Raw genomic sequence first — 20,042 nt, 5'->3', positions numbered from 1 at the left:
CCATTTAGATGACTAAACAAAGTTAGCTAATGTATGCAGTGCGTTATATTTCAGTCACGTTAGATTTTTTTTTTTTTTTTTTTATTAAATATGTTGATTTTTTTTTTCTTTTTCTGTGATTAATAGAATTGAAAAGTAAATATAGTTACCTCTTTATCAATTAATTACTAGAATTATAATTTTATAGAACACTTAATAAAACTCTATATAGTTTTATGTCTCTAAACTTAGCCGTTCAGTTTAATTACAGCTGTATAATATTTATTTCCCTTCTCCAGTACACTCTTTTAAGTTTTATTTATTTATTTTTTTATATATATATAATTATATCTCTCTTCGCAAGCAACACCATGTTATTGAGTCTTGCACAACAATACACGCGAAGCATGTATGGCTGTCCAAATAAAATACTAAAATTACGAATTTATTTTTTCTACACAAATTGTATGGAAAAAATAACTAATAATTGTTGTATTTCTGTTTTGTCCGATTTTAATGAAATTTGGAATGGACTGACAAATATTTCTAAAAGGCCCAAATATAGAGTTTCATGAAAATCTGTCCAATGAGAGGCCCTCTGTTACATGCGGACGGACGGAAGGATATGGTGAAGGCAATAGACATATGGGAATGCGCCTAACCAGTTAATTAATGTTCATAGTGTTACATTTCAAACGCTTTAGCAATAATTCATTATTTATAACAAATATACGAGCAAAATGCAATGACTTCTATGCACAAACTGAGAACGTTTCGTTTCTGCGCATCCGACATATTGGCCATTCATTCCTCCAATCAGCACATGGCAACAAATATAATATAATTCTTCAGCTGCAATATAAAGTATGCGGATGGTATGTGATATGTATGAAAAAAAAAAAAAAAAAATAATAATAACTGGAGGGCTTTGCTCACCAACCCCAGCGCACGATTTTCTACGTAAAATGTAGAGGTATGACGGAGTAAGTCAAATCTCTTTTACGTAAAAGACACCTGTCTAAACGCACTGATCGGTATCAAATCAGGAAATGACTGTGCATTTGTAGTGATGTAATTTCCCCGCCCACTTGTACCACCTGACCTGCATCCCTCTTCTTCCATTGGCTACCCCACCACGCGGCAGTCTCAAGGTGGAATAATATCAATTTAATTATTTATCTGCATTTACATAGGTCACTTAGGAAAAGGCCTTTTCCTTTGGGTTCCATAATGCATGAGGAATATCGTTGCATCCGAGAGAGGACTAAAATATTTATAAACTATACAAAAATTTAAAATATCTACAAAATACTAAACTATTTACAAATATACAAACTATATCGGGTCCCTTCATCAGCTGACATTACAATGGAACATCAAATGATGCCGGGCGTGGTCATGTATTAGTGAAGCACGTGCACGAGGTTGGTGGACGTAATGAGGCAGTTGTATTTCAATGTAAGATAATGTAATTATTTACCTGAGTATTTGTAGTGGCGTAATTGCCTCGCCCTCTTATCCCATTGGCTTGAATAAATATCACTAGGAGGAAAACTTTTTTTAATGTATAGATAGATGGAGCAATATGGCCTTAGTTGCTAATGCTCCTAAAAAAAAAAAAAAAAAAAAAAAAACAAATAGTATAGATAGATAATAGCTGCCGGATTGCTGTTGGTTTGATTTTAATTAAATTTGGGTAGACTGGACAAATCGTTCTAAAAGAGCCAAATATAATATTGGCTGAAAATTAGCCAATGGGAATCTAGTTATTACATGCAGTCGGATAAAAATAATAATAATTGCTAAATTTTTAATGGTCTGATTTTAATGAAATTTAGGCATTTCAACAAATAGCTCAACAAATCTTTCTAAAGAGTCAAATATAAAATTTTATGAAAATCCACTAGAAATAATTAGTTATGGACGGGCATGGTGAAAACAATAGGCGCTCTACGCATATATGCTAAAGCACCTAAAAACTTGATACATTAGATAGAAAACTCAATGCACATAAAAATAGTATGGGAAGTGATGTATTGGTATATTGTTACTTGCCAATGTCTTAAAATTAATAATAGTTTCAGTGGCGTATCATTCTGTCATGCAGTTACGCCAGGGCTCTGAACTTTGGAAGGACCCAAAAGGAAAAGAGAAAAACGACCTTGAAGGTCAATAAAAAAAAGTATTGCAGCATACCCCAAGTTCCTGATGACATACTTCTAAATAGTATCATTAAATTAATTAAAACTCTAATTATATTATGTTTCAATAACTATAAAAAACACCACTGCATATTGTGAATGAAAATCGTATAGAGGTGGATATTTCTTTTTGTCCTTGGAAATATGAGAATTTCTTATCGATAGAAATTGCTTTTCGTAAATATAAGATATACTTGGATAATTTGGAAGAGTGCAATGACAGAGCTCAGCGTCACGGATCGTTTAAACTTCATGGCAGATTGTGAAACGGTAATAACCTTTATGGAATATAATGAATTCACTTATAATAAATCCCATTAAAATGTAGCAAGACCGCATAAGGAAGAAATAACCGAGTATCGTTAGAGTTCTACTTTGAAATCTCTAACGACATTGCTGTTTTCCATTTAGGATAGAAGGGAAGAAAGCAAAGTATTATTAAATATTACTTATTAATGGTTAGACAAATATATTTCATTTAATTGTTATAGCGCAATATATTATTTATTATTAGCTGATTTATAATTACAGTATTAGGAGCCACTCACACTCACACCTTACGTGAAAGATTATTTTATTTTATTTACTCATTCTAATGAGGTAGGAGCAGTGCTGCGCTCAAATGGTCAAAACAATATTGTTGATTAATGCATTAAATATTATTAATATTTAAAATTTTTGTTCAGTATAATATAAATTTATTTAATTATGTCTTAGTTACTGTAAAATTTGAAAAATTAAAACAAAAAAATCACTATTACCAAAACACCCCGCATAAGTTTTGCGTAGGACTCTAGGGCCTCACAAGTAATTCTTGAACAGGGCACTGCAAATTTTGGGGCCGGCTCTGGGTAGGAGAAATGAAAGGCGCTTTTACGACTTTCATTTCTCCCACCTCATTATTAGAATGAGTAAATGAATTCTGTTTACTGTCAGTATTATTTATTTACTTACTCAATATATGCCTAATTAGTAACAGTAATATTATGTTAGGTATTATTCGTGCCGCCCACCAACTTTTTACATTCCAAATGCAGCTCCAGTAGAGGAGGCCACATCTTTGTTGTAGCTGTTTTTTTGACAGCCAATATACTAGCAACCCAGTGAATAATGGGCTTTACTTGGGCCTTTCTCTCACCTCCGCAACATGATATTATTATGTAACGAAATACTCCAATTCAATTGACATTATTTATCATGAAAAAGTCTACTACGTTTCATTCTTGCGACTCCCCACTCACAGCTATCCTCTTCTATAGGGCTGACGCCAGTCTGAATTTTCCCCAAATGCTCCTAAATTGAGCACAGCCATCGCCTGTTTCGGTTGTCGTTAACTGTCCCCTTTTCCTCCACTTCCAACATTAATTTGAGGAATTTGAAAAAGAAATCGTTTAAAATAAATCCAGTTTCTGGTTAGGTGGAACACCTAACCAGAAACTGGATTTATTCAGTTTTTTTTTCTGCCCTTTTTCAGTCTAGGGTGGGTAGATTGCATCCCTGCTCGCCCTTTGGTTCAGAAATTTAAGTTTTGGGAACAAGAAGAAATCACTGGGAGAACACAAACAAACTGACAAATAAATATTTTTATGCTAGTGTAGGATTTATCAGAGAGTTCAGGGGCCCGGTTGCGACAATTAATATCGGGAAACACCAAGGAGGAGTCTCCCTGCCTGTACTGAGCCCCTCCCTTCAGTTTGGATGTGGGATCCATTTCCAGTCCGTTCTCGATGTATGCGACCCTCCCCATTGGTTGAACCTATTTTAGGTATTCTTAACGCAGCGCCAATGTGACTACTAAATACGACGATATACTTGTATCCATCATCTGAACTACTCTGACCTTATGTGTTCGTCCCGGAGTATAAACTGAAATTTTATTTATTTTTCATGAATATTGGGCTACTGCACGGTAAAAGCTTCTAAGCATATTCCCTCAAGCAACACAAATTAATACATCTAATCACCTTGCAGAAACTGCACGATAAAACCACTCATTACTTTCCGGATGACCATCGTATAATTCGATGGGCACTGATGAAATATTTTTCATTTCTAACGAATAATTACGTACAAAAAAAAAAAAGAAAGAAAGAAAGAAAAAGAGGCAATCCTTTTTTAGGTAATTTTGGTATCTAACAGTTGAGACCCTTATTTATTGTTTAGAATGATTAATTATTCTCACCTGTGGTGATTGTATATCTTTCTTTTCTAGATGACGTCTAAAAGCAAGAACAAGCAAGAAGAAAGAAATGATTCAAGTGATTTTTTAGATATCATTGGAGGTTATGGCCCTTGGCAACTAGGCATCTTTATTGTGTTCTTCTTTTCAACATTTCCAACAGTTTGGCATGGTCTGGTTATTACCTTTTATGCCCCCAACGTAGATCACTGGTGCATTCCAACTCCAAACGTTACTAATAACACAGTAGATTGGAACAGTTTTAGTGTCTCGAGGAATATTGTAAAGGAAATAGAGAAATTCGGACAGTGTGAGATTTATGAGTCAGAAAACGCGACAAAATCACTGCAAGCTAACTCTGCAAACAACAGTATCAAGTTATTACTGCCCTGTAAAAATTGGGAATTTGATAAATCAGTCTATTCATCAACAATAATAGACGAGGTAAGTAGCTGAATGTTAATTGTAGTTTTAACGAGTGCAGTTTCTATCCAAGTGGCAGTACTCAAAGGCAGAAAATTAGTACCAATAATTTTTTTAAATATAAACTCAGAAGTACTTTATGATAGTGGCTGCTGAATATAAAGTGCCACTGAGACATGGCACTACCACAGTAACACAAAAAAAAAAAAAATAAATAAATAAATAAAATAAATAAATAAAATAAAATAATAATAAAAAAATAAATAATTAAATACTTTTTTGTACAACTGATTTTTAAAATTATTTTGTAAATACGGTAATGTTTTTGTATTTATCTTGTTAACTCTTCTGATCTTATATAGCCATCACAGAGTATAAACAGAAAATTTACTTTATTTTTCACTTTTTATATTGCTGTATTCTTAAGTCAAGAATGAAGCGACTTGCTACTTTAAAACTGGCTCTCATGTTACACATATGAACCCCAGGGGCTCACACCTGGTGAGTATGGGCTTGGCACACCCAGGATCCTGAGCTGGATATCATCATTCTTCTTTTTCTTGGTGATTCCTTTCTACTTTTCTCTCTCTTTCTCTTGGGGTAATTCGGAAATTTTTTTTTTTTTTTTGCTGGTGCAGCATAAGCCTCAGGCTTCCTTGTACCATATGGCCAATAATAATAATAATAATAATAATAATAATAATAATAATATATCAAGAGCGTTGCTTTGGAGATCTTTCCGGCCAAAGGATGCATAAATGAGCCATAGCGAAATTAGCTCCAGTTTTGTTAGCGTTTATTCGCAATATATAAGATAAGTAATATATATATATATATATATATATTAAACGTTTAGACCGATTTGAAACCTCTAGCCGATTTGAAAATCGTGGAAAAGCTCTAACGAAAAAAAAAAAAAAAAAAAACAACTATATACAGTATATATCGGTATTTCATATATAAATAAATAAATATTTATTTATTTTTATATATTAAGTTCCAGCACTACCATTTGAAATCACCAGTGGCCGTTACTGTCTGTGGTTATAAAATAAGTTCCATTAGAGAAATAATGTAGTTAGGTATTAAGGTTGTTTCTTTTTTTTGTTACCATTGGTGTATGAAAAGTGTATCTAAATTTCTTTTCTAATCGATGTCCAGAATGTATTTATATTTTGTTGTCTATTTGAAAGATTTTTTCTTTTCCCTCTCGTCTCCCAGTGGAACCTCGTTTGTGATCGGGCATGGTTAGTATCTGTCAACAAAGCCTTGTATTTGGCTGGTGGTTTACTCGCGGAACTCGGCTTTGGGCAGCTGTCTGATAAGTAAGTATTAAGTTTGTCTTATTGAGGTTATTTTGCACATAGGTCGTTGTGAAATAAAAAAAAAAAAAAAAAAAATGTTGCATTCGCTAGGTATATATTCTTTTTTATGGAAATTGAACCAGAAATTATTACTCTGTAATGAAAAAGTGATCATCTGTAATGTGACGCATCTAGAAATTTTGTTTGGGGAGGGGGAAGCTCTCATAATTTCCGCATTGGTGGCTTTTACAAGCGTCATACGTGAAGATGCAATTAACAAAAGAATTGAACTTTCTGAGAAGGATTCAGATTTTGGCTAAAATCTATTATTTGGGTACCACTTGTCTCCGCGCAGTGGGCGTGGTCGTAGAACGGAGTGATTGTATGGTCGAGTTCTGTGATTGGGTGATTATTGTGAAGGCGTTTTGTTTCTGCATGTTCTGTGTCGTCGTGGAGGAGGAGGAGTGCTTAGCTTAGGTAGGGTGTTTATGCCCCCACCATCACGCTGTTTTAAATTCTGAAAACAAGTTCCCGATTTTAAAACAGTGCAAATGGGGGAAGGGGGAATAAACACCTTAGGCACGCATATCAACCTAGGAGGAGGATAGGGGAAAACAGTGAGTGGCGCCTGCCAATCACTGCCTTTTAGTCGATGTATGGTACCCAAGATCTGAATTTTAACTCAGATTTTTATTTATTTTAAGTTGGAATTATAATGTAACGTGTTTATTTTATATTTAGTGTAAGACAGAGCTACGATGCTCAATACGTTGTATTTCAATGTTTGTAGAAGAATAAGAGAAATTTACCTCAATACGATACATAGAACACATCTTTTTGAAGTGTTCTACGTATCATATTGAGATAAATTTCTCTTATTCTTCTACAGTTATTTTATATTTGAACATTGCTATTGGGAGTGCCTGTGAATTCTGTGCCCCTCACGAAACACTTCCGAATGACCCCCCCCCCCCCCAACTGAATTTTTAACAACCACGCCAATTGTCTGCTGGACTGGACCGAACCGCGGTGGCGGGTATTGCTGTATAGTGATTTCGCCACAGACTGCCAAAAAACAAAAATTGAAATTTTTTGAAGTTGACTATTGAGAAAAAAGTGAAACAAGAGGGGTGGTGAAACTATTTGTTTGCAACAAACTGGCAGTTATAGACTCCCCCCCCCCCACGAAACAGCCTTGACTTGACAGTAGATTGATCCATATATATATGGAGGCCCCCCGGGGAAGACTCATGGGGATAAAAGCTCCCCAAAGAACATTTCGTTTCATATTATATTAAAAAATAAAAAAAAGTAAACACGGAGCGCCCCCCCCATTTCTTGGGGCACCTGCTTATTTTCCTAAGATTATTGAGGTTATTTTACATAGTTTGTCATGAAATAACATTCATTCGTTATCTATATAATCCCTGGTATGGTGCCAGGGCCGTGCAAATGCGGGTGCATTGGATGCGCGGCTATACTCCATTTTATGGGTACGTCTTGTAACTTCGTCGCGGGCGTGGCCGAAGAACAGAGTGATTGTCTGGTAGAGTTCTGTGATTGAGGTGAGTTTTCTTTGTATTCAAGTAGTCATTTTTGTTTAGTGAAAAAGGTCTTACGCGACTTAGGTAGGGATTCAAATAAAAAATCGGTTGTTGGCCACGGCCAGGTCTGCCTTCTTTCGCGCCGAAGTACGGTGTACCCATAATGTGGAGAATAACCGGATGCGCTGCACCAGGGTCCTCGATCTAGGGGAACCCAATCGAGGGAGCCATCAAAGTCTTAACATACATAAACGAGGTCCCCAAATAAAAGTATACTCTTCCACATCATATGCTTTACCCCCCCCCCCCCCATAGTAGGTCATTCTTGTGTTTCTCTGCTGTAAATCTCCCTTTCCCCCAGACACCAGGGTAGGATCCACCCTTACCCTCGGTAATAAGATAAGCTTTTTTTTTTTCTTTTTTCAGTTCGGCTGATTGTAATACGAGGGGGTATCAAAAAGTTCGTACCTTTACCTAGAAGTAATAGTCCTAGAAAGATGAAACTTCACAAGAACTTTAATCCCTTTATATATATATTTTTTAAATTATTATTATTTATTTTTTTTTTTTTTTTTTGCTGGCTTTCAGGTCTGGGAAACCTGGGAGCTGGATCGCTGGCATTCACCCATATAGCACTACTTCAGGTGGGTTCGGAATTTTGGTGCATGAGGCACTGTTAGAATAGTAGACCCAGGCCCGGTGCTACATGCCTAGGGGCGGCCATCAGGGAGCAGCTATCCAGGTGTCGGCTGCTCCCTGGTGGCGAAGAGGCCTGCCATACAGGCCTGTTTTGCAGAGCTGCACAAATTCAGTTTATCAGGTAGAGATTGGCAGAAGTCTAGGTGCCATCATAGACATAATAATAACTAGGGGGCTGCGCTACTTCTTTTGATAAAGTACAGTAAAATAAAATACTTACAGAAACTTTTGACACTGTGTGTGTTTCTCTCCCTCTGCTATGAATACATAAATACCTTACAGTTTAAGTAAGACTAAATGCAACTGGACATAATATTTTAAAGAGTGATAATTATCTATATAATATAGGTGTAAAAACACCATAGACAACTCTTAAAGGAAAAAAAAAAAAAACTACGATACTAGTGTAAAAGGCATCGTTTCAACTTTATCTCATATTGTGCTCATCCTTCACAACGATTTACCATGTATTGCACTACCTTGAATAAGTAACGCTTCACTAATAGAGAAGACTATCGTTATTTACTCTCATTGGGCAGTTGAAATGATGCATTTTACACTACTATCGTAGTTTTTCCCTTTAAGAGTTATCTATGGTATTTTTACACCTATATTATTTAGATAAGTATCACTCTTAAAAATATTATGCCCAGTTGTATTTAGTCTTACTTAACATTATCACACTTCAGCCAAGGATAAAGCTGACCTGCTAGCATCCCATTTTTCTTCCAGCTCATGTATCAATGATCTTGGTAAAACACCTCCCACCTTTCCCAACACGCTCCATTCAATGCCTCCTGTGGTCTTCCGTCAAAAGGATATTAGAAGGATTTTGATGAATCTTGATGCTAAGAAAGCTCCAGGTCCCGATGGTATCTCTCCACTTGTTCTCAAAACCTGTGCTCTTGAACTTACTCCTATTCTTTGCCGCCTTTTTTCACTTTCTTATTCCAAAGGTGTTTTTCCTTCTGCTTGGAAATTTGCTCATATCCAGCCAGTTCCTAAAAAGGGTGACAAATCCCTCCCATCCAATTATCGTCCCATTGCAATTACTTCTACTCTTTCTAAAGTAATGGAGAAATCAATTAACCGCCAACTCTTACACCACCTAGAAACCTTCCGTCTGATCAACGATTGCCAGTATGGATTCCGTCAGTGTCGATCCACTGGTGATATTCTGGCTTATGTTACCCATTTATGGACTAATTCAATGGAAAGGTTCGGTGAAACACAAGTAGTTGCTCTTGACATCTCAAAGGCTTTTGATCGTGTTTGGCATAAAGGTCTTCTAAACAAGCTTCCATCTTATGGTTTGCCAACTGTTTTTAGTAATTGGTTATCCAGTTTTCTCACTGATCGCTCACTGAGGGTGATGGTAGATGGCTCTCTGTCTTCTAACTTCTCCACTAATGCCGGTGTCCCCCAAGGTTCAGTTCTTTCCCCCACTCTTTTCCTCTTGTATATCAATGACCTTCTTCCATTGACTGGAAATCCTATCCATAGTTTTGCCGATGATAGCACATTGCATTCAACTTTCCATTTTGAGAAACCTTGTCCTGCTCAATCAGCTTCAACTTCTCGAAAATCTGCTGCCAATTCCTTAAATGCGATCTTGAGGTAATTCTCCAGTGGGGCAAAGACAACTTAGTTGATTTCAACCCTTCTAAAACTCAGTCTTGTCTTATATCTCGCAAAAAGGATTCTTCTGCTCCTATGCTTATCTTTAGTGACACTCCGATTTCTAGGCAAAATGATATATCTCTTTTGGGGATTACCCTGACTTCAAATCTCTCTTGGCACAAGCACATTACAAATATTGCTTCCTCTGCATCTAAAAAACTTGGTTTTCTCTTTCGCTGTCGGTGTTACGTTTCTTCCAAACAGCTGCTCACTCTGTATAAATCGCAAATCCGCCCTGCCATGGAATATTGTTCCCACAACTGGGGTGGTGCCCCCAGAACCTCTCTCAGGCTTCTTGATTCCATTCAGGAGCGGGCAGTTAGGTTAATTAATGATTCATCTCTAACAGAGTCTCTCCACTCGCTTTCTCATAGACGTACTGTTTCTGTTACATGCCTCTTCTACAGATACTTCCATGGGCACTGTTCTTCTGAATTGACTTCTATAATTCCTGCTCTCTCTTTCAAAACAGTCCGAACACGTGCCGCCACCAGCCAACATCCATTTACTGTCCACCTTCAAACCCACAGAACTAACTTTTCATCTTCCTCATTTATTCATTCAACTGCCGTTTTCTGGAACAACCTTCCTTCATACGTATTTCCTGAAAATTACAATCTACAGAAGTTCAAGTCTAATGTCAACAAATATCTTCTTTCGTCTTCTCAACCTCCAATCCAAGCACGGTACTAAGTACTATAAGTTCTAATACCTCTCGTGTTTGGGGTTCACATAAAAAAAAAAAAAAAAAAAACACCTTTTGGCATCTCTCATTTTGTGGGATTATTCTCATTTTGTGAGTCTAATCAAGAAGCGTGTGCTACGCACTACTGCTCCTGCCCACATGGCTACGGAGGCGCCCAACAACAACAAATATTAATAAAGAAGTAAATTGCATATGGCAATTTTTATAATAAAATTTTCTTGAATATTTGCGTAATTTTTTTTCATGTAATCTGTGATTTTTGTGTACTTTTCTAGAAAGTTTGTTTTTTTATGTAATATTTGTTTTTATATTGTAGAATGTTTTGTGATATGGGAAATATTTCATGTTATTTTTTACTCACAATATTAAAATTTTATCATGAAAAAAATGTATCCATTATATTTCCCTAATTGTTAAAAAAAAAAGACGAATAAAGAAGTTGCGCGTGTGCCGAGCACGCACAACATTTTTACGAAGATGAAACATCCTTCGCGTTTCTTTTAGGTATTTTGATTTGTATATATTGATTACGAAATAAGAGCTTTTTTATTCTAAATATTTTATTGATCATTCACAAATTTACATAATTTCTGGAAGTCAAGATACAATGGATTTATGATAACTAAAGTAAGATGTATACTTGCGATAGCAACGTATCTAAATATCTCAGGAAAACAGCGTCGATTGAAGTACTGATCTTTGTAGTTGAAGCGACATAAGTTTTTTAAAAAACTTTATAAAAAAATTATTTTGGGGGAGTTGGTTGAGCCACTATTTGGTTAGTTTCATGCTGTGGTTGTAATAACCTTGTCCTCTACATTCCATTGTTAGGTGCCCTGTTAAGGATACCTAACAATGGAATGTAACGAAAATACGAGACGAAAAAAATAAATTGTTCACAAATATTTGTATTGTCGAAGTCATATGACAAATGTTAGTTTGTTTGTTATTTGGTTTTTAGGAGCATTAGCAGTTAAGGCCATATTGCTCCGGGGATATGCGGTGGTCATTCCCTGACCTTTCCGCATCCTCCGTAATTAGTGGTCACGGGCTCGAACCTCAGTCTAATCAAGAAGCGTGTGCTACGCACTGCTGCTCCTGCCTACGGAGGCGCCTCATATGACAAATGCTTGTATTGTTGCAGTCATATGATAAATACTTGTATTGTTGCAATCATACTTATTGCAGTAGTAACTGCAGGATAAAGGGTGAGGCTTGGCGTCAGGAAGGGTATCCGGCCGTAAAAATTTCATGCCAAAACAGTAAAAACGCTGTTCTAATATATAATTTATATTAGAAAAAAAAAAAAACTACAAAAAAAAAAAAAATAATAATAATATTTGTTGTCGATCTTCTGCTTTGCTCAATAGTTGAGCAATGATTACAGAGGAATGAAATGACGTAACGATTCGGATCAAATTGAAGCAATGGTTTTCCATTTAGACGTATGGTCATCATAATCTGCAACGTGTTTAATTGTCAAAATTATTCATTTATTCACTCAATATTATTCATTACTCTGAAAGCTCGCTCAGCTTCACCAGTGCTAATCGCAATGGTTTCAAAGATATTTCTGGCTTTCTTAATTGAAAAGGGAATTTCACTCAAAACAGTGCATTTAATAACTTGTCACGAGGTAATTTTTTAAATGTGTTCGAATTTGATTCCTTCAAATTCTTTCCAATTCAACATGCTCTCAGTTTTAGCTTCATAATTTCCTTCAGAATTTTTCCAATTATCAATAGCATTGATAGTTCGAATAATTAATTTATCTGCGTTTACTCACCATAGCGAATCTGTAAAACTTCTGAAAGGTAAGAGACCTCCTGCAGGATGTCGATCATCAGTGCTAAATAGTTACTAAATTTCAGATTAAAAGTCGATTTAATAATCCTGAATAGGGGATAGATGACTTTCATCAACCGGTGAAATACCACCACTTTGCTTATTGGAGGCTTGAAGTAGTGAAACCCATGTTTAGTCTCTAGAGCAAAGTTTCCGGCACCCCCCTCCCCCCATACTTCTCCTTCAACCCATGCAATAGGTTTTGATACCTTTCGTGTTTGGGGTTTTCATAAAAAAAAAAAAAAAACTTCTGATTCAAAATGTTTGCACAAAGCGGGATAATTCCTCCAACCCGCAATTGCCGTCCGCAAGCTACATGGTGGCCCGAACACACGACCGATCTTTATATGTAGTTTCCACATCAAGTTCTTTAGCAATCGTCTTTAACTCGGGCTGTTTTTTTGGAGATTGGTGATATGCATACAGTTTTTTTTTTTTTTTATTATTATTATTGCCTGTATGCCATTAAAGTTTGGAACATTTTCTACACAATGAAAGCCTCGACGAAGTTTCAAAATCTGCCAACATTTCATCTTCGTAAAGTTTATATAATATCTTAGTTGCCGCAACCCCTCCCCTACCTACGTTGCTACTTTCACTACTTATTTGAATACTGTGCAAAATGCCGGAATCAGTCGGTATTCACCTAAATTGCCTAAAGGCCAGAGGTGAGAACAGTGCTTTCAAAGTTACACGGAAATTTTCTTCGTTCAACGGAAACCATTTTAAATGTAATTACCAATAGGAATTCAAAAAATTTCGCTCTAAAGAAGTTGGTTAAACAGAGGTCCGACCAGAGGCGGATTTAACGGCGGGCGCACCGGGCGCGCGCCCTGGGCCCACGCAAAACCCCAACAAATTAGTTGAACATATTAGTTCAAAACTTTGTGATTATTTGCTATTATTAATTATATTATACATATATTATATTCAAATTTTATTGGAAAAAAAACATTAATAGTACATAATATTTTTTATTTATTTAAAAAATTGGTTAACATGTATTTTTATTTTCCCTGTCTCTCTCTTTTTTTTAAGGGGCCCATATTTTCTTCTGCGCCGGAGGTCTCAACCGACCTTAATCCGCTCCTGAGTTCGACTGTAATTAAATCAAAAATGAAGCAATTTTAAAATACATAACTGATTGATTGCGCCATTAAAATGCTGGGGATGGGGTCCCGCTCACCCGACCATAGTTTCGGCTCTGGATACTCAATAATTGCATTCAGGATTTCATTTGTAAAATAAATGATCGTTTCAACAATGAGCTCGCAAATTTAAAAAAATAATAATAACAATGGGCTCTCGCGAGCCCACTATAGCTCACCACTGTTTATAACTGGAATTCAGTTTTGCACAATTTGTTTGAGTGTTATAAATATAAATAAATTTTCTGTTTATACTCCTGGACGACCAAACGGTCAGAGGAGTTCGCATGATAGATTGAATACAAGAAACAACACCGTATTCAGTAGTCACGGGCTTGAACTCCGGTCACTCAAGGCACGTAGTAGTAGTGGCATGTGATGCAAGAAAGCAAGTGAATGAGCTTATGCATCATCAGCCAAAAAAAAAAAAAAAAATCACACCATTCCCTCCAAATGCCTGTCCAGTTCCTCCTTAAATTTATTTAACTTATCAACTTCCACAACGACAGATGGAAGTTTGTTCCAGCAATTAGAACCTAGAGTACTGTATACAGGCCTGGAGACCTCATTTCAAGAAGGATGTAGAGCTGCTGGAACGAGTACAGAGAAGGGCAACAAGATTAGTGAATGGAACAAAGGGGTGCTCTTACGAAGAAAGGCTTAAGTTTTGCGAATTACAGTGTCTGGAGACTAGGCAGCAGCGAGGTGATCTGATAGAGGTGTACAAAGCCTTGAATGGTTTGAGCATGCTCAATGCTGATGGGATTCTTCCTCTTGCTCAGAATAATCACCTGAGAGGGCATAAATTCAAATTGAGGAAAGACAGATGTAGGATAGATGTGCGGAAATTTGCCTTTAGCCAGTGGGTGGTTGGTAGGTGAAACAGACTTCCATCCCTTGTCGTGGAAGTTGATAGCCTAAATAAGTTTAAGGCTCGGCTGGACAGGTATTTCGAACGAACAGAGGGGTGAAGTGGAAGTGGTTATTTTTTATTTATTTATTTTACTTTAATTTTTTTGGCTGATGCTGCATAAGCTTGCTTTCTTGCATCAAATGCCTCTACTAATGCTAATGCTAATTAACCATCCACTGGCTAAAGGCAAATTTCTGCACATCTATTCTACATCTGTCGTTTCTTAATTTGAATTTATGCCCCCTTAGGTTCGTAATCTGAACAAGTGGAAGGATCCGATCAGAATTCAGCGTGCTCAACTCATTCAAGGCCTTATAAACCTCAATCAGATCACCACGCAGGTGCCTAGTCTCCAGCCACTGCAATTTGCTGAACTTAAGCCTCTCTTGGTAAGAGGATCACTACATTCCCCTCACCAATCTTGTTGCCCTTCTCTAAGGCACCTGCGTGCTGACCACTAGGCTATGGCGGCCGAATGTTGACTGAGTTCTATGGCTGAATAATTAGCATGAAGGCTGGTTTGGTGATATAAGCTCTGTTATTTGCAGTTTTAGTGGATTAAAATTTGGTGGTAATACTACCAATATCATATACATTAGGATACCTACAGATGCTTCGGCTTGCCTGCACAGGCCAAGTTTGTGCAGTCAAACCGGAGCATGTGTATGTAGCGCAGGCCGCCTGAATGGCCCGGTCTGCGTAAATTTGGGCGACGACAGATATTGCCATGCACAGACCTGCAGGTCTGTGCATGTAGATGTGGTTTTCCCAAATATGGCACACAAAAAGAACCTTGTGAAGGTGCACTCAATGCTGTAAACAAATTCTCTACTTGATAAAATTGTTCTGTAATTATTAGCTTCGCAAGTTCTGATTGTAATTGGGCCTCTGACGTCGGTAATTTCCAGATTTCGGGTTATGAGAGTGAGCAAACATCAGGTAAGACAAAAATAATCGGGTGTGGCTGTGTCGGGGAATGGTCGGAGGGGTTTTACCTGAATACGTCACGACAACGGATTATATATGTGTTAGGAAGTGTAAATAAATGAAAACAAGTTTAATAATAGATTACAATTTTATTTATCATAGGTCTGTGATAAGAGAAATAAGATACAAAGGGTAGACAAGATACATCCAAGTTTCTGGTGAAATTCAGATCAATACAAGTGTTATCGACGTGGTGAAATCAGACGTGCACTGATCGGGTCCAACGGTGGCAGTCCGTTGGGCTTTGGTGGATACTTGAAATCGTTCGATCGCGACAAGTTTGGAATCTTATTGCTGTCCAGTGATTTTCTGCAAGCACTGCACAACTTGAAATCTGCAACCGCTTCGCCTGTAAACGTGTTATGGAGCAGTAGCATGTGTTTTGACTTCACTGGCTTCAGGTCTCGCAGAAACCATAGTCTGTCACACACATCACATTTATGACCGAATGAATTGTTCACAAACGTGCTCTCGAAACGCTCACTCACCGACCTCCAAAGGTCTTCCATTGTCACCGATCTTCCGAAATCCACATCCATTTTGTCCAATCCAACTTCTGAAGCGGTGGCATAGTCACTTATGTCATTTACATCTATGGGTTCATGCACCACCGCCGAAGTGCTAGCGCCGTCAGCTGTGCGCTGCGCCGCTTCCATTTTTTTTCACTCCCGATACTTCCTTATTCGTTCCAACTCAGACATTGGGGTATTATTGGAAAGCTGACGAGCTGCTCTTTCCCGTCGTATGCGTTCAACATATTTCTGGCGAGTATAGGCTGACGTTGTGAAATTATTAAAATTTTTCAACTTCAATCCACATTGTCTTCACCAACACTATTGAAATTTAATTATTTCGCATTGAACCGATAGATATTGATGAGAGCTGTTGATTGACACTAAAACGAGCGTCGTACCACAACCGAGAGCGAAGTTATACTGGGTGGAAGTTTCTGAAGCGCGGCAGATTGTACAGAAAATGGCGGACCCCCCACTGCCACCCGTGTGGCGCGGCGCGCTATCTGAAGGTCACTGACTAATCTTTATTCCTCAACTATCAAATGATATAGTTTGGTTTGGCTACCTTTAATACTTTAGAAATTATTAAGCCAAACCTTATCGAATGATTTCGTTACACTCAACTTTTCATCCCATACCCTGTACTGTTCTGAATTTAAAGTGTATTCAAGTCAAAAAGCAAACAGAGTGAATGAAACAAATAATTCATATTTAATGCATCTTAAATTCTTCTTAGCTACCCTTAAAGATAATATTACTCAATTTGAATTGTTTCAATATATTTTTAAAAACAATTTTACAGATACTTTTCCAAATATAGCAGTTGCACTAAGAATTTTTCTAACTTTATCAGTTTCAGCTGCCTCAGGTGAACGGAATTTTTCAAAATTAATCTTTTGATTAATTTTAATTATTTACGATCGACAATGCCTCAATGACTTTCTAATTTGGCAATAATTTCAATAGAAAGTGACCTTTTGAAAAAAATAAACATAAATGAAATAAATTCGCATTTCTTAAAGCAAGAAAACATAAATTTGTATAATTTTTTTAACATTATAATTTTCCTTTTATTTTATTATTATGATAGAATATGATTACTGTGATTTAGAATTTAAGGTTTATTTCCAGGATTTCAGAATGATTTTGTTATTTTTGCTTGTTGTTTCATTATATTATATGTGAGATATTTTGTAATTCTTTTCTTTTTCAATAAATGAATGCTATTTTATTTATGCCTTATTTTATTTTTTAATCCAAATATTTTGGCGCGGAAAATTTGATTTCTTTTATTCGCAGCACATAGGGTCGCGGCGGCCCTGGTAACAAGAAAATTCATAAATAAACGTAATAATACCAACCAGTGGCGTAGCTACCATGTAGGCAGGCAAGGCAATTGCCTCCAGGCCCTTTAGGGCCCAGGCATATTTGGCTGTCTTTTGTTTTTGCAATTTTCATTAATTAAGTAGGGCCCGAACATGTTCTTTGCTTCTGGGCCTGAAAAAGGGTAGCTACGCTAGTGATACCACATAGATTTGGAGCACAGAGAAATACAGATAGTCAACTCTCCTACAGACGACCATGGTAGTACAAAAAATTTATCTCAGCACTGCAACCAGTTACTCAGGTAAATAGGCTATTCTAGGAGATCTTATGGCTAAGTACTGTAGCCACCGCAGTGCAGTTTGCAGTGAGTACACGGTGAATACATGGGCAATGAACTAAACGTATTAGCCAACTTTGGATTATTTTCATTTCATACTTTAGCCAATTTCCACAACTTAACTGTAACACAAGTGTTATTATATTAAAGTTAGGTTACCAAAATTTGCATAAGGAGAATCCTGCAATTCAGAAATTCATCATGTAGCTGCCGCAGCATGGTTTGTGGTATGTAGCTACATGCATAATGCATTGGCGGTGAGCTACAGACTGCTGCGGCAGAGTTTGTTTTTCCTTTTCTTGCACTTTTCCGATCTTTCACCCTCACCACATCAATCGGTCAGCTGTTCCAGAAGTATCTCTCCCTTCTTTCAAAAATACTTGATGTAATTTATTCATAAAATCGCAAAATATATAGCCATCCCTTACAGGCTTACACAAAAGAAATGAGCATTTTGCCAAGTTGTCAAACAAGGCGCTGCAAACACTTTGCTGAAATTTACTATCTGTACTTACTAAAATGTGGGGTTTGAGTGTTTTTATTTTCTTCAGACAAGACAGTTTATCTACGTACCACATAGATAAACTGTTTGCAACCAGTACAACTGTTTTGCAACCAGTACAGTTTAAGGAATACCTTAAACTGTACTGGTTGCAAAACAGCAAGAGTTAACTAGATCTTTATAACTCCATGAAAAACTTACCCATGAAATTAGTGCGATTTGTCAGTCAGTCGACAGTCCAACTATATGATGTTTGGCTGTTTTTAATTCTCATTGGTTTCTAGTACTCATGATTGAAACTCACAATCTTCTTCTTCAGTATACTGGCTCTTTGCAGAGGTTGTCTGTCATCTTCGCAATGGATGTACGTGAGGTAGAAGCTCTAAACAACCCATGGTTACTCTGATCATACCACTCTCTGCGGTTTGCCAACCAAGATTTCCTTCTTTTCCCTCAACTTCTTTTTCCATTGATCTTTCCCTGGATTATCATTTGCAACACTCTATATTTGTCATTCCTCACCATATGTCCTAAATATTTTAGTTTCCTCACCATATGTTCTAAATATTTTAGTTTCCTCACCATATGTTCTAAATATTTTAGTTTCCTCACCATATGTCCTAAACATTTTAGTTTCCTCTCCTTAATGGTGTTAGTTATTTCTGTCTTTTTCTTCATCTGTCTCATGATCTGATCATTCCTTATCTTACTAGTCCATAACACCCTTAACATTCGTCTGTAACACCACATCTCAAATGCATTTAACTTATTCTGGGTTTCTTTGTCAGTGTCCAGGCCTCAGCTCCATAAATGAGAAAAGAAAAGACGTCACAATTTATTAGCATAATTTATGCATACAGATAACTGTCATTGTAATTCTTAATGGTAGAATGTAGATGTTGTTATTATTATTATTGCTCTTATATTATTTCTCCCTGAATGGGGGTTCCACCTCGTGATGGGTATTGCTACCGAGTACACAGGGTGGTTGTTGTTATGTCTGGTGTTCCTGTTGGTCGAGGAACTCTCTGACTACCCTACAGGTGTTTAGGATTGCGACTTTCTGGAGTTCCTTGTAGGTGTTTGCTGGGAGACCTATTGCTGCTAGGCTGTTATGTAAGGTCTTTGGCACCATACCTGTGGTTGACACGATGATCGGGATGGTCGTTACTTGTTGCATATGCCACATGTCTTTGATCTCCTGTCTTAGGTTCGTCTACTTCCTGATTTTTTCCTCATGGGTTTTCTGCAGGTTGCCGGTGTTGGGTACCACTGTATCAATCAGATAGGTAGCCTTTTCTTTCTTGTCCACAAGACTTATGTCTGGTCTGTTGTGTGGGATTGTCCTATCCGTTATTATAGCGCGGTCCCAGTACAGCTTGTGGGTTGGGGTCTCTAGTACTGCCTGGCGTTCATACTTGTAGTACGGTACAGTTTTTTTCGATCAACTGGTATTTCCTTGCTAGCCACTGATGTATTATTCTGGCTACCTGGTTGTGTCTATGAGTGTACTCAGTCTGGGTGATCACCTTGCATCCCGCGGTGATGTGTTGGATCGTTTCTGAGGCCAGATGGCACCGTTGACATGTGTCATCGAACACTCCGGGCCCTTGGAGATGTATTTTCTATAGTTCCTGGTGTTGATTACCTAGTCTTGAATGGTCACGAGTGTCCCGCTCATGAGCCATGCATTGGAAGCAGTTTTATGTATGTGATCTTGGTGGAGATCATTGTAGTGCCTGCCATGGAGTGTC

General features: G+C 37.2%; 1 protein-coding gene across 1 annotated transcript in view; it reads left to right on the top strand.

Moving 5' to 3' along the window:
- Positions 1-4,392: 4,392 nt before the first annotated feature.
- LOC150081423 (organic cation transporter protein-like) overlaps positions 4,393-20,042 on the top strand; it is a 102,315-nt gene continuing 86,665 nt past the window's right edge. The window contains exons 1-2 of the mRNA XM_090380197.1: positions 4,393-4,803; positions 6,004-6,107. Coding sequence (XP_090236323.1) covers positions 4,393-4,803; positions 6,004-6,107 — 515 coding nt within the window. The remainder of the gene's footprint in view (positions 4,804-6,003; positions 6,108-20,042) is intronic.

The sequence above is a fragment of the Mastigoproctus giganteus genome, chromosome 8 (assembly GCF_048544385.1).
Source record: "Mastigoproctus giganteus isolate SK-2022 chromosome 8, ASM4854438v1, whole genome shotgun sequence".
Classification (NCBI taxonomy): Eukaryota; Metazoa; Arthropoda; class Arachnida; order Uropygi; family Thelyphonidae; genus Mastigoproctus; species Mastigoproctus giganteus.
Note: the sequence above shows the minus strand (reverse complement) of the source record. Positions and strands in the feature narration are given on the sequence as shown.